Below are 12,871 nucleotides of genomic sequence, written 5' to 3' on the forward strand. Positions count from 1 at the left end.
TTCAAACACTAGAGAGTTGCAGTAATCAAGTCTGCTTGTTACTTGAGACTGAATTAAAATCTTCCAAGTTTCATCGTCGAGGTACTTTCTGAGCTAGCTGATGTTGGCGATATGAAAATTTGCTGCTTTGGCTGTGTTCAGTGTCTGATGTTTGCCCGACATGGTTCTATCCATGACAACGCCCAGGTTTTTGACAGTTGTAGCTGGAGCAACTTGAATCTTGTCCAAAGATAGCTTGATGGTGACTGGAATCTTGGCGGCTGTTGTTGCGTACCAAACATGATGAATTCTGTTTTGTCCTTGTGAAGTTGCAGGTAATTAGCAGACATCCAATCATGAACATCGGTAATGCAGTCTTGTATGCCGTGGATTCCTGAGCTTATATTGGATGGTCTGACCGCCACGTATAACTGCTAATCGTCCGCGTATACATGGAAATCCAAAGAGTGACCATTGATGTTCACAAATGGCTGGATATGGCATGTAAATGAAACGGGACCTAATACTGATCCTTGCGGGACACCATGTTTGAGGACTTGCGGGGCTGATGTTACACCGTCCACTTGCACACGCATGGATCGGTTTCTCAAGTAAGAATCGATCCAGACAAGACCCTGCCAGAGATGCCAAATGTGTGTTTCAGTCTAGACACAAGAATGTTGTGGCATATGGAGTCAAAGGCGGCAGAGGGGTCTAGAAGGACGAGAAGCATGATCTCTTTGCGGTCCATGGCTCCGAGTAAATCATTTTGTACTCTCACAAGGGCTGTTTCAGTACTGTGAGATCGCTTATAGGCCGACTGAAATAGTCAGTTAGTGCGTGATCATTGATGTGTGATTGCACTTGGGAGAGAACAATCTTTTCCATGATTTTTGAAAGGAAACTGAGGTTGGAGATTGGGTGTAGGTTCTTGGAGACATCTGGATCCAGTGATTGTTTCTTTAACTAAAACTATTTCATACTTGATCATTCTCTAAAACAAGTTAACTCATAAATCAAAAGATATTCAAATGGTATTCATCAAACAAGCAGAAAAACCTCCACAAGCATCCTTCATTAGCACCACATTATTTGATATTTGCAATTCAATATTCACTGTTTCTGAAGTGGTCTTAAAGTAACCCCTTAAAGCAGTCCTGGATTATATAGAAACCGGCAATATATTGAAGGAGAGACTAATGGTTCAATGGAAAAGGCCCAAACAACTGGCAAATTGTGTCTCCATAATGGACACACTTGTGATATAATTTTTTTATGACTAGAATGATGACGGTCTGTCGATAATGCGTATGACTAATTTCAAAACTGTCCTGTATTTATTAAGCACTAGACACAAAGAGGTGGTTGCTAATTAATCAGTTCACACTGTTGCTATTTGCAGCCATGTCACAAGACGTTATCTACCCTTTGATCAAAGGACCGCTCATCAGACTGTTTTACAACTTTCTTGGATATATGGCAATACGGCACAGATGGAGTTGACGAAGTTTCCTCTGGTAGCGTGCCTGTTCATCACCCAGTGGGATTTGGTTTATTTGGTGAACTGTAAGGCCTCCACGTTTCAACAGAACTCGATTAAACGCAACGACACATCCTCGTACAAAACACTCTCCTCCACGAGCCTCATTCAGTGTGCTAAATCATGTGCTGGGGAGTCTGGGTATCGTTCCGTTTCCTTCAGTGAGTCGACTGAACTTTGTCACATGATGTCTGACACCGTCAGTCCAGAAGTTGAGGCCGAGTCTCTGCGTGATGATGGGATGCAATCATATACACTGATCAGTGAGTACAAACTCATTCATATATGTTTAATTCAACGATCTGTTGTTTGTCTATCTGAAAGTTGCGTTTTGTAATAACGCTAGTTTGTCTTCCAAGCCCGATGGTTTCTACTTTGGCACTGTTTAGTTTCTGGCTGTAACGTTTAATGATTATGAAGGTATCTATATCAAACAATGATATATCTGGTCCTGACACAAGTGATGATATAGACATGTAGCTATAGCACATTCAGTTACTCATTGCAAACGATTATATCAATAAAGTGAGAATAAAGTGAAGAAATCTCCTCCTGAAATTGCACTTTGTGTCTATTTTCGTGCTGTATTCTATTCAAGCGAGGTGCCCAACAGACTACCTTTTCCTCAATGGAACCTGTCTGAAATTGTCCAATGAAACTGGAAATTTCACCGAAGCCTCTGATGCATGCTTCAGTGATGGAGCAGTGTTGGCTCAGATGACGCCTATCACAGTATTTGAAGAAATAATCAGGCGCATGTTCAATAATGGTAAGTGCAGGTACACTTATCATAATTATCTAAAAAATAAAGCATAATAATTTTGTGAAAGGCATATTCATGGTGAGACAATGTTTCAAACTCTGGTTCCTCGAAACTTCCCAAAACGTTCAAAGTAAATTGAAACTTGCTACTTTTACATCCGCAGAATATATGTCATTTTAATAATTGACTAGATTGCCCTAAATTACTGACATCTGAAGGGAGGATATAAACCCAGCTGGGCTCAATGCAGGAAGCAAATGTACTTTAGGTCTCCATGGTCGGTAGTATGTTGATCTGCGTCAGTTGTTGGCAATATACAGCCTGTGTTCATATTATATAATTGTATTCATACTAAACATATTTTCGATGAATTATGTAGTTTTAAATTCATATCTATGATTAATCTAGTTGTTTTACTGACCTTTGCAGACAGGTAAGTATATTCTCTAAATTTGTTTATTCATTTACAAATTTACAACTTAGTCACAAAATGGCCGAAATACTGTCCATGTGACTCACTGTAAACCCCCATGGTCCCTAGGGAGGTGATCTACCTTCAGTTGTTGGTAATCTATAGCCTGGTTTTATGTTGCATTGTCCAAGTAGTGATATTAGTTTTAACCTTCCACGCAAGTTTTAAGTCTAATTGTGATATTCTAGGTATTTTACTGTCCTGCGTCGACAGGTTATCATGATATACATATATTCCATTTCAGTGTTAATGTTCTCGTCACGATATGGCGGAAATATTGTCGATGTGACGTTAAATATTAACTCACTCACTCACCCTAGAGTGTTGGTCTACTTTCAGTTGTTGGCGATCCTCGGCCCATTTTTATGTCGTTTTGTACCTCCTTTGAAATCTTACGTTAGAGATACATGCTGGGTTTATTTGTTGATATTGTGTTATTCTAGTCGGTATTACTGTCCGTCGATAATTTACCATATATAACTATGTAACAAAACTAAATGTTCACGTCACAATATGGCTCACATGCAACCAAAAAATCAAACATAATTAAAACACATTTATCACTTATTCATGACATATAATATACATTACTGCTTTTGAAACAACAAATAAACAAAATTATAAGCGTACAATCGCGATTCAAAAGTGCAATATTTTGTACTTGGGCTTACTTCCCCCGAAAAAAACCCTCGGGAGACCGAACCCAGTCATAGCGGGTGGATATGCACTCAAGTGTAACGACGGCTTCCGATTGGCTGTTTCATTTGTTTCATTCATTTGTGTGTACAGAAAGATGATCTGTTTGATGGGCATTTTAGAAGTATAGCCAGTCACAAGAAAGTAAGATTCTTTATGGATAACAACTTCTTTTTGTGTACTTGATGCGTCGTTTCAGTATGGATTCATATACTGTTGTCAAACAAAATCATATACACGAAAAGAAGTCGTTATCCATGAAGAATGTATATAGAGATGTTGGGTTTGGAAAATACATGTTCTCTGAATTTGCGCTCGATCCAGTGAAAAATCATGTCAGAAGAGATGGTAAACTACTGCGTGGCTGGAATCTGTCATTTGTCCAAGTACAAAGCAGGACTTGAAACTGACAAGAGTTTGCACCAGTTTCCGTCAGTATCCAGTCATCCGAAAAAATGAATGTAGTTTGTTTGTAACCCACAGACATAAAAACATGTCATGTGTATCACACGTGCCTAATTACATAATGTGGCAGACACGGGACTCGGGTGCACGAGTCATAAATCAATTTATTTTCTTTATGTCGTATAGTCTGATAGGTGTTAAGTTCAAATTGTACGTGGTCAGTGATTGAAGCTGTGTATTGCATGTTGTCTTTAGCAGACAAGCAGGCAGACATATAGGTGTGGATAAGCCAGACACTGAACTTTCTCTGTGACAGAGACTGTTTACCACAATCAACAAGTTTTTTGTACGTAACGAGTAGATTATTTACTTGTTTGTGTACACAACCAAGATTAGACTACCGCTCACGACCTCAGACTCTGGGCATGCATACTGTGCCAAGCGAACCTATTCACTGTGCGAACCTATTCACTGCGCATGCGTTGTGGACGCAGCGCAGCACAGCTGTTGAAACCAGTTTTCCCCCCAGCGCTGGGGGGAATTTAGTGAAACGTTTGAACTCCGATTTCGCGGGCTTTTTTTTCATCGCGTTTTTTTCAACTTTATAGGTTGAATTGGCATTTTTTATGATTTGTTTCGGTAAGTGCATACCGAAAGGTACCTGGATCTGCAAAGTTGTGTATTACGTTGCATGTGACCTTTAACTCTCTCACTCCTCTTGCCTGCGAGAATGTGTGACATCGAACGATCCATAAAAACATCTCTTACTCGTAAGAAGTCCTCAAATGAATAATGATTATGACTAAATCTAAACCTGTTTTGCCTCAATAACACGAGACCGGCTGAAATTTAACTTAAATATTTGAATATTTCATCAGTAATCTCGACACACTGGTCACTCTCGTCAGTTAAGCATGATAAAATGTGGGACAAGCTTACAAATTCAAGCACAACGGTAATGGCAAGACATTTCCAAACCCACTTGTGACATTGGAGGTCAATCAACCACTTTCATTAGAGTAACAATAGTGTATATCAAGGTAGTTGATACGGTAAAGCATGTACATACGAATGGATACCAAAGCCTTAGTATCTGCTCGTAAAATACATATTCCAAAGAGTGTAACTAGAGCAATTACAGAAATTTTATGCTTGTCAGTGCGTTTCGTTTCGACAGATTTGACAACCTTGTCTTCTTGTGTTTTTGGACGCTTTGTCTGTAATAATACGTTTATATGACTAAGCCGAAAGATGGGTGGTGTCAGGTAAAACATGATTTTTGACATCACGTTCACCATTACGTACACTGCGTTATGATAGAACGCTGACATGTACGTCAGAGATAGTGAGTGAGTGAATGAGTTTATTATTACGCCGCTTTTTAGCAATATTCCAGCAATATAACGGAGAGAGACACCAGAAAATGGGCTTCACACATTGTAACCATCTGGGGAATCGAACCCGGGTCTTCGTCGCGACGAGCGAACGCTTTTACCACTAGGCTACCCCATGGCACATGTCAGAGATAACACAAACTCCCCGCACATACACATATACTGACTCGTTTCCTTTCCATTTAATGCCGAGTGTTCAACATAGTCACGAGGAATGCCAGCCTCACACAACATCAGTACATCCCATGGGTAGTACACAGTAGTAGTGTATGGAATAACATGGTGATATATAATATGTTGCCTCACTGAGGCTTCGAGAACAAAAGATGACAGTCTAATATTACACTATCACTGTTTTCTACGTTAGCAGTGAAGGCTGTTTTATGTCACTTTTCCAACAGCGCCTACGTGATATTTTGATTCAAAATTGGTCCATATCCGTCAGTACTTCTAGATATTTAGAATATTATGTCTCTCGTAAGTCTTTGCTGGAACCAGAATTTGTATTTTGTATTTTTCTTATTAATCTTTGATTAGAGCTCTATGTAATTTAAAAATTGGTTTTCATAACTTCTATATAAATGGGGCACGTAAGCCTATTTCTACAGAATGTAAAATGATTTCATCTGTTCTTATTGTACTACAGGCGCTATAGAGGATGAATCATGTTTGTATGCACGAGGTATCTAAGTTAGCGCAAAAAAATATATGACATTGTTTCAGGAACCTCACCAGAAGGATTGTTCTGGGTTGGCTCTACTGACATTGAGGAGGAAGGTACCTGGCGATGGAATGATGGTACCCAGATAAATCCATGGTGCATATCTGATCCCAACAACCTACCTGGGGAGGACTGCCTCAGCCTCTACATAGGGTCTATACATAGGGCTTGTTTTGTCGACTACGTTTGCGGAAACGACATACGCTATGTCTGCCAAAGACAGCCACTTGGTACTAACACTTGCTAAATCAGATGACGGTTGTATTCATCGATACGGATCCACTTACACATATTTTAAATTGAACAATAGTGACATCACATTTTCTTAAGTAACTGTGCAAGAAGCGCGAGTCCACACCAGATCCTCCGGTGTACCTTTCCGTACCTCATCACCTGCAATGGAACAATGACAAAACGTATAAGTTTCATATTTGCATTTGCAAAATGTAAGGTATTTTGATGTCACCGTAGTTCGAATATAAGGAGTTTATTCCACCAAAGTGTTTGTTTTACCTGGTTAGTAACGAAACGTGTCAGTCTCTAAGGATTGCTGCTTATTGCATCTTTTCATCAGGTCTGTAACAGGTCTGCGGGTTAAGGTGATCTACATCTTTCTGCCCAATTCCAGATTTTACTACGTCTATATGAATATAGAATGATATTTCCAAGTGTGGAAGCTGTATACATATATTGCTGGAAATCAAACATCAAAGGATTAGTAGCATTCAATATACTCCTTGCACCATGCTTCTAACACAGTGGAATCGGTCTGTTATGGGCTTGTGTGGAGCCGACGCATTTGTCCGGATTGTAAAGCGGTCCGGAAGTGAATATATATATTAGCATGGAAAACTAAAACATTTGAATTAAAGAAGACAATGCAATGTAAAAGAGGTGCTGTAGGTCACCAACACCTGAAGGCTGTTGGTCTCAATGAACCGGATATGAACACTAGCAAACAATTTTGGGACCATCTAGATAACCAGTTCAAACTCCGGGAACTGGAACCTGGGATCATGACTCCTTGATGAATGGCAACGCATCCCCCATCTCTCAACCCCCTCAAACATCTGTAGACGCTTACTGTGGACATACCCGGTATCGTCATGACTTTGTGGTGACAATTTCGACACTCACCTCGTCATGTGAGTTTGAATGATTGCTGTTTATAAAGGATGGGCCATTTTCTTGTTTTGGAGCCTGCGCATATATTTCATATAAATATGGACCCGAGGAACCTCTAACACGGATTTCTTGTTAGATCAAGATATGTCATGTATGGTCCCGTTTAAAATATCTCAAAAGACTTCAGTTATAGGAAATGATTCCATTCTGTCTCTCGCGATCATCTATGATTGACCGCACATGATACAGGAATCATACGGTTTCGACATGAAATGGTTTTCCTCAGTAACGTGACTTGTTCATTGTTGACCATGCGTGGGGGCTTCCTTGTGCGCCGTCAAATACAATCAATGGACATTCGTCTGTTAACAAGCATGGGCGCCCTTTGTGATTTTATGGAAAAGAGGTATGATATGTCGTGTTGATACAGATCCTCAGACACCCTTATTGAAAATCATGGGATCAGTAATATTTTATATCCTGGGCTAGGTGTGTAACTAAATTCGTTGATAACTAATATGCCTTGGTCATGATAACTAATATGCGTTGGTCATTATCCAAAGCAAATGCATGCATAAATCTTAAGGTGAAAAGTATTATTCATATGCCAAACAGAAACACCATTCATAAGGGTCCTCCATTAGCAACGCATTAGGCTTCATTTCCTATTTTTTCTCTATTCAAGACATATCAAAGTATATATTTGTCTGTGGCATCCACTATATTCGATAGCTTTACTTTATGGTGCAGAAATATGGGGTTTTACTTATCGTGCAAACATTGAAAAAATGCACAGCTATTATTTCAAAAGATACCTTCGTGTTAGCAAAAATGTATAATATTGTACTCGGTGAAACGGGTAGAAGCCACCTTTGTGTGCAGTGTTTCACCCGTTGTATAAAATACTGGTGTAGACTCCTGAATATGGAAAGTTATCGCATCCCAAAGGCATGCTATGAACTGCTAAAAAGATATGACGACAGTGGTGGTCACAATTGGGTATCCCATGTACGTTTACTTTTATTTCATTCTGGATTTTCTTTTGTGTGGTTATCGCAAGATTGTGGCGAGGTAACAAGTTTTATTAATGTTTTTAAACAGAGATGTAAAGATATAGATTTCCAGAATTGGTATGCAAAAATTACTTCTTCGTCATTCTTAAATCATCACTCATCATATAAATCTGTACTTGAACCTGAAAAATATATATCAGAGTTTTGTTATGAAAAAGATCTTCTACGTGTTTTATTTAAATTCAGATGCATAAGTCATAAACTTAAAATTCAACACCATCGCTATAATAGGATAAACTCTGATTCCATCAAATGTGATAAATGTAACTGTAATTTAATACAAGATGAGTATCATTTCTTGCTCGTATGTCCATTTTACTCACAACAACGTTCTATGTACATTCCTGATTTTTATATTATATCCCCAAACAGATCAAAGTTTACTCAGTTGCTTGCAACAAAGAACGTGAAACTACTAAAAAATATTGCAATTTACCTGAAACTATGTCTACCCGTATAAACTTGTTCACCTGTCCATGTGCTATATTATGCCCATTTAATTGTACTCTTGGTCATGTGGCCATAAATACCGAATAAAGCTCTTCCTCCTTCTGCATTATGTGATATTTGCAAACATAATCCCGATTCAGAATCCACTGTCTGGAAACTGTTTTTGAAATTGAGTTAAGAGCCCTATGAAGAAATCCTGTTACTGAGGGTTGGAAGCCTTTTGAAAAGGCCTGATAATGGCCCTATAAAGAAAGTATCTGCACTAATGATTGGAAAAGGAATCACATAGTCAGTAGAAAGTACACCATTGAAAAGGAGAGTGACAACATATGGTAAAATGGAAAAGTCCTGAACTATTTGCAGAGTGCGTCTTCTTAATTGACACACGTTTGACTTGATAATTCGGTCAGTGTTTGAGTTGCCTGACCCTCCTTCAACAGAAATGTCTACAGTAATAATGTAGGTTCGAATTTCCATTACCAAAACAATGATAGTAAATTGATTTTGTGCCAACGAACAAATCTCAAACTGTCCCTGATGTAATGAGCATTTGACACACATCGGATGTTCATTATTCAGTGCATTGTGCTGTTATAGACAGCTATTATATGGGTTTGCTCTACTGAGACGGTCCAGGGGATTTCAGCAGCCAGATGTACCGCTTTCTCGGGTATATGGTAGTATGATGAAGGTTCTTCTCGTAGCATGTACGTTCTTTGCCCAGTTAGAGTTTGTTTATTTGGTGAACTGTAAAGTCTGTAGGTTTCAACGGGTTTCGATGAAACACAACACAACATCCTCGTACAAAACACTCTCCTGTCCGAGCCTCATTCAGTGTGCTGAGTCATGTGCTGGGGAGTCTGAGTGTCGCACCGTTTCCTTCAGCGAGTCGACTGAACTTTGTCACATGATGTCTGACACCGTCAGTCCAGAAGTTGAGGCCGAGTCTCTCAGTGATGGAATGCAGTCATATACAATGATCGGTGAGTACACACTCCTAGGACCGGTGGTGTAGTCTACACGGCTGGATACTGCCCTGTTTCTCGTACTGCGACATATTGTCGTAAGATAATTTCACGTGCTTGTTTCATTTGGCAATAGTTCATGCTAATATTCTTTATTATCGTCAAACTTGTTCTCGTCACGATATGGCGCAAATATTCCCGATGTGACGTTAAATATTAACTCACTGACTATTGTGGTGAGGTCAAACTACTTTTCCAGCTGTATTTGACATACAAATACATCTATTGCACATGGCTTTGTTCTATTCAACCTCACCATCACCCACGCATTTTCCAAGCACGAAATATTTCTAAACTTCATCTTTTTCTTGGAATCCCATAGAATTCACGTGGATATCCGACATGTTGTTGCCATGGAAATCAAAGGCAGATAATTTGGGTGACTCAATATAATGCAGAATCCATATTGTGATATTCGTATCTCGAGATACTGTGTCGGTATATACCGATTTACCGGTAAGATTACAAAGCCCCGACATCTTTGTGGTTAATGTGTTCGGTTGTCTCGCTGAAGTCCCCGACTCCATTGACCACATGTACCATTTCTGGTGTCCAGTGTTTTGTAGTTTTTTGTCTGCTTTAATTAAAATGTTTTAGTTGTCCGTGCTATTTTTTCATTCATACCTGTGATACCCTAGTATTTTCACTGTCCATCGTCGACAGGTTTTATTCTTCAATATGTTTTCATTTCATATTGTTTAAAGTGTTTTTGATATGGCTGCGATATTGCCAATGTGACGTTAAATGTCAGCTCACTCTCTCATTCATTTCTGGTGTTGCTGAAATACTGCCTAACGCGACGTTAAACTTCTCACACTCATATTAATGCTTTGCCTCCTGATCACATTTCTTTCAACGGTGTACCCATGAAGATTCGGGTTTGAATATTGGCTTTCGCTAACCCATACTTGTCCTTACAGGCGACTAATGGGATCGGGTGGTTAGACTCGCTGACTTGTTTGGCACATGACATGGGTTACCAGATTGTATCAGAATTCAATGAGTGAGTCCAGACACGAATACGTTTGTTGTGTCAAGATGAAGCAGTGACGACATAAACTAAAGCTTATTCATTCACTCTTTGTAAACGATCTGCAGTGTGAAATGAGTAAATTGTCTCTCTGAAATGCCATTATTTGTCAACTTTCTCTTGTTTATTCCATGCAAGAGAGGTGCCCACCTGACTACAGTTTCATCGATGGAACCTGTGTCAAAATGTCCAGTGTATCCAGCAATTTCACCCAAGCCTCAAACGCATGCCTCAGGGACGGAGCAGTGCTGGCTCAGGTCACGCCTATCACGTTATTTGACGAAATAGTCAGGCTCATGTTTAGCAATGGTAAGTGCAGGTATATTTAACCCTCCTTGGTAACAGTGTATTCGCAGCATATTTGAAAAAAGCATATTAGTGGTTTAAACATGCACCTGTCTTAACATAACAAAGTTTAAAAAATCAAGAGACTGTAAGATTGTTTGAAATTCACAGACCATCATATCTTCGGTTAATATTAAGAGGTTTCAAAATCAATCACGATCGTGACTAATTCTAGAACGGTATTGCCTGAATAACATTTGACTAGACCGACTGAGGAATACCTGAAAAATTAATTTACTTATAGGTTCATTTTCACCATAACTGACACATAATTGCATTGTCGACACAGGAGCAGCACTAGTTGAGGCAGTGCTTGTAAGTTACAACACGGCCGTAATGAAGAGACAATTCAAAGACCAGGTTTCATACTTGTGACATCCTGGGTCACTTAACCATTTTCATGAATGCAACTAGGTTTTAAACTCATTTGATTAAGAGTGCAGAACATAAACATGATATGTGTTACAGTAGAGCTGCACCTTTGATACTCAGTTTATTGTATTCCGTGGATGTAGCAAGAGAGCGCAATAATTAGTGAGTTTAGTTTTACGCCGCACTCAGCAATATCCCAGCTATATGGCGGCGGACTGTAAATAATCGAGTCTGGACCAGACAATCAATCCACTGATCAACAGCTTGAGCGCAACTGGGAATCCGTGACATGCGCCAATCAGGTCAGCGAGCCTGACCACCCGATCCCGTTAGTCGCCTCTTGCGACAAGCATAGTAGAGTTTATTGTGGCAAGCATGGGTTGCTGAAGGCCTATCCTACCCCGGGACCTTCACGGGTCAGACAGCGTAATAAACGTAATTACACAAGTATTATGTTTGTTGAAAGATATGCGACAAACCTTGTATTTTTGTATTTTGGGGCGGCTCAGTCTGTATAAAATGCTTTAATAAACTAGCCTGAAAATGGGTGATCTGAGGTAAAAGGTGCTCTAGCACCGCATCTATCACTCTTCCTTTTGTTCCTTGTTTCGAATAAAGGAAAGAAATCATGATACGACAATAAGAAAGGACATTCTTGTTTTATTCAAACAATAGGTAACAGAAGGGTCTGTAAGGGAGCCGAGTCCGTAAGTCGCTTCCCCACAAAGGCTCAGTGTTTGACAACTTTTTCTGGTCTTTCCCGCCATGCAGCATGACATTAAACTCACTTACTCAGACAATAGTAAGATTTCATGATAAATATGACATGATTTTTCAGTAAATTTCTCTCAGTTGGTGAGTCTATCATTATTCCAGGAACCTCACCAGAAGGATTTTTCTGGGTTGGCTCTACTGACATTGAGGAGGAAGGTACCTGGAGATGGAAGGATGGAACCCCGATAAATCCGTGGTTAGTGGGAGATCCCAATGACGCCGGTGGGAATGAGGACTGTCTCAGCCTCTACGTGAGGGCTGCACATGGGGCCTTTTTCGTCGACTACGATTGCAAACTCGACGGACGCTATCTCTGCCAAACACAGCCATTGGGCGCTGGCACTTGCTAAATCAGATGACGGTTGCATTCGTGGGCAGGGATCCACTTACACATTCTGTAAGTGACTTCGGATGTTCTAATGCAACTGCAAAAGACGCACGAGTCCTCCTCTCGTTTCCGCAACTACCTCCTTTATCACAGTTGTGTCAAGATGTTACCTTTTTGTCAAATAACAAATCAAATCTGATCACTTCACTTTGGCAACACTTTCAGAACATTTGTCGTTGCACTTGTTTATGTCTACCTTATGTTTTCAAAGGTATTTTGATCTCACCCGAGTCAAAATTTGAAAGCTTTGCAACTGTTTGTTTTATCCCATTAATACCTAATTTCGTCTTTCCATCTACAAATTGATTGATGGCTACCT

The 12,871-nt window shown here is 39.7% G+C and overlaps 2 protein-coding genes across 2 annotated transcripts; both read left to right on the forward strand.

The window, feature by feature from the left end:
* Positions 1-1,472: 1,472 nt before the first annotated feature.
* On the forward strand, positions 1,473-6,217 carry LOC137297252 (type-2 ice-structuring protein-like). Its single transcript, XM_067829265.1, has 3 exons — positions 1,473-1,782; positions 2,118-2,288; positions 5,973-6,217. Exons 1-3 carry the CDS (start codon positions 1,473-1,475, stop codon positions 6,215-6,217), a joined length of 726 nt encoding a protein of 241 aa, XP_067685366.1.
* Positions 6,218-9,300: 3,083 nt separating this feature from the next.
* LOC137297253 (C-type lectin domain family 4 member M-like) lies at positions 9,301-12,514 on the forward strand. Its single transcript, XM_067829266.1, has 3 exons — positions 9,301-9,601; positions 10,812-10,982; positions 12,267-12,514. Exons 1-3 carry the CDS (start codon positions 9,301-9,303, stop codon positions 12,512-12,514), a joined length of 720 nt encoding a protein of 239 aa, XP_067685367.1.
* The last annotated feature ends 357 nt before the right edge of the window (positions 12,515-12,871 follow it).

Source organism: Haliotis asinina, chromosome 9 (genome assembly GCF_037392515.1).
Source record: "Haliotis asinina isolate JCU_RB_2024 chromosome 9, JCU_Hal_asi_v2, whole genome shotgun sequence".
NCBI lineage: Eukaryota > Metazoa > Mollusca > Gastropoda > Lepetellida > Haliotidae > Haliotis > Haliotis asinina.

Coding starts and splice junctions, on each gene's coding strand:
- LOC137297253 (XM_067829266.1), top strand. CDS start 9,301: ATGATGAAGGTTCTTCTCGTAGCATGTACGTTCTTTGCCCAGTTAGAG. Junction 9,602..10,811: donor GCAGTCATATACAATGATCG/GTGAGTACACAC, acceptor ATTCCATGCAAG/AGAGGTGCCCACCTGACTAC. Junction 10,983..12,266: donor CAGGCTCATGTTTAGCAATG/GTAAGTGCAGGT, acceptor TCATTATTCCAG/GAACCTCACCAGAAGGATTT.
- LOC137297252 (XM_067829265.1), top strand. CDS start 1,473: ATGGAGTTGACGAAGTTTCCTCTGGTAGCGTGCCTGTTCATCACCCAG. Junction 1,783..2,117: donor GCAATCATATACACTGATCA/GTGAGTACAAAC, acceptor ATTCTATTCAAG/CGAGGTGCCCAACAGACTAC. Junction 2,289..5,972: donor CAGGCGCATGTTCAATAATG/GTAAGTGCAGGT, acceptor ACATTGTTTCAG/GAACCTCACCAGAAGGATTG.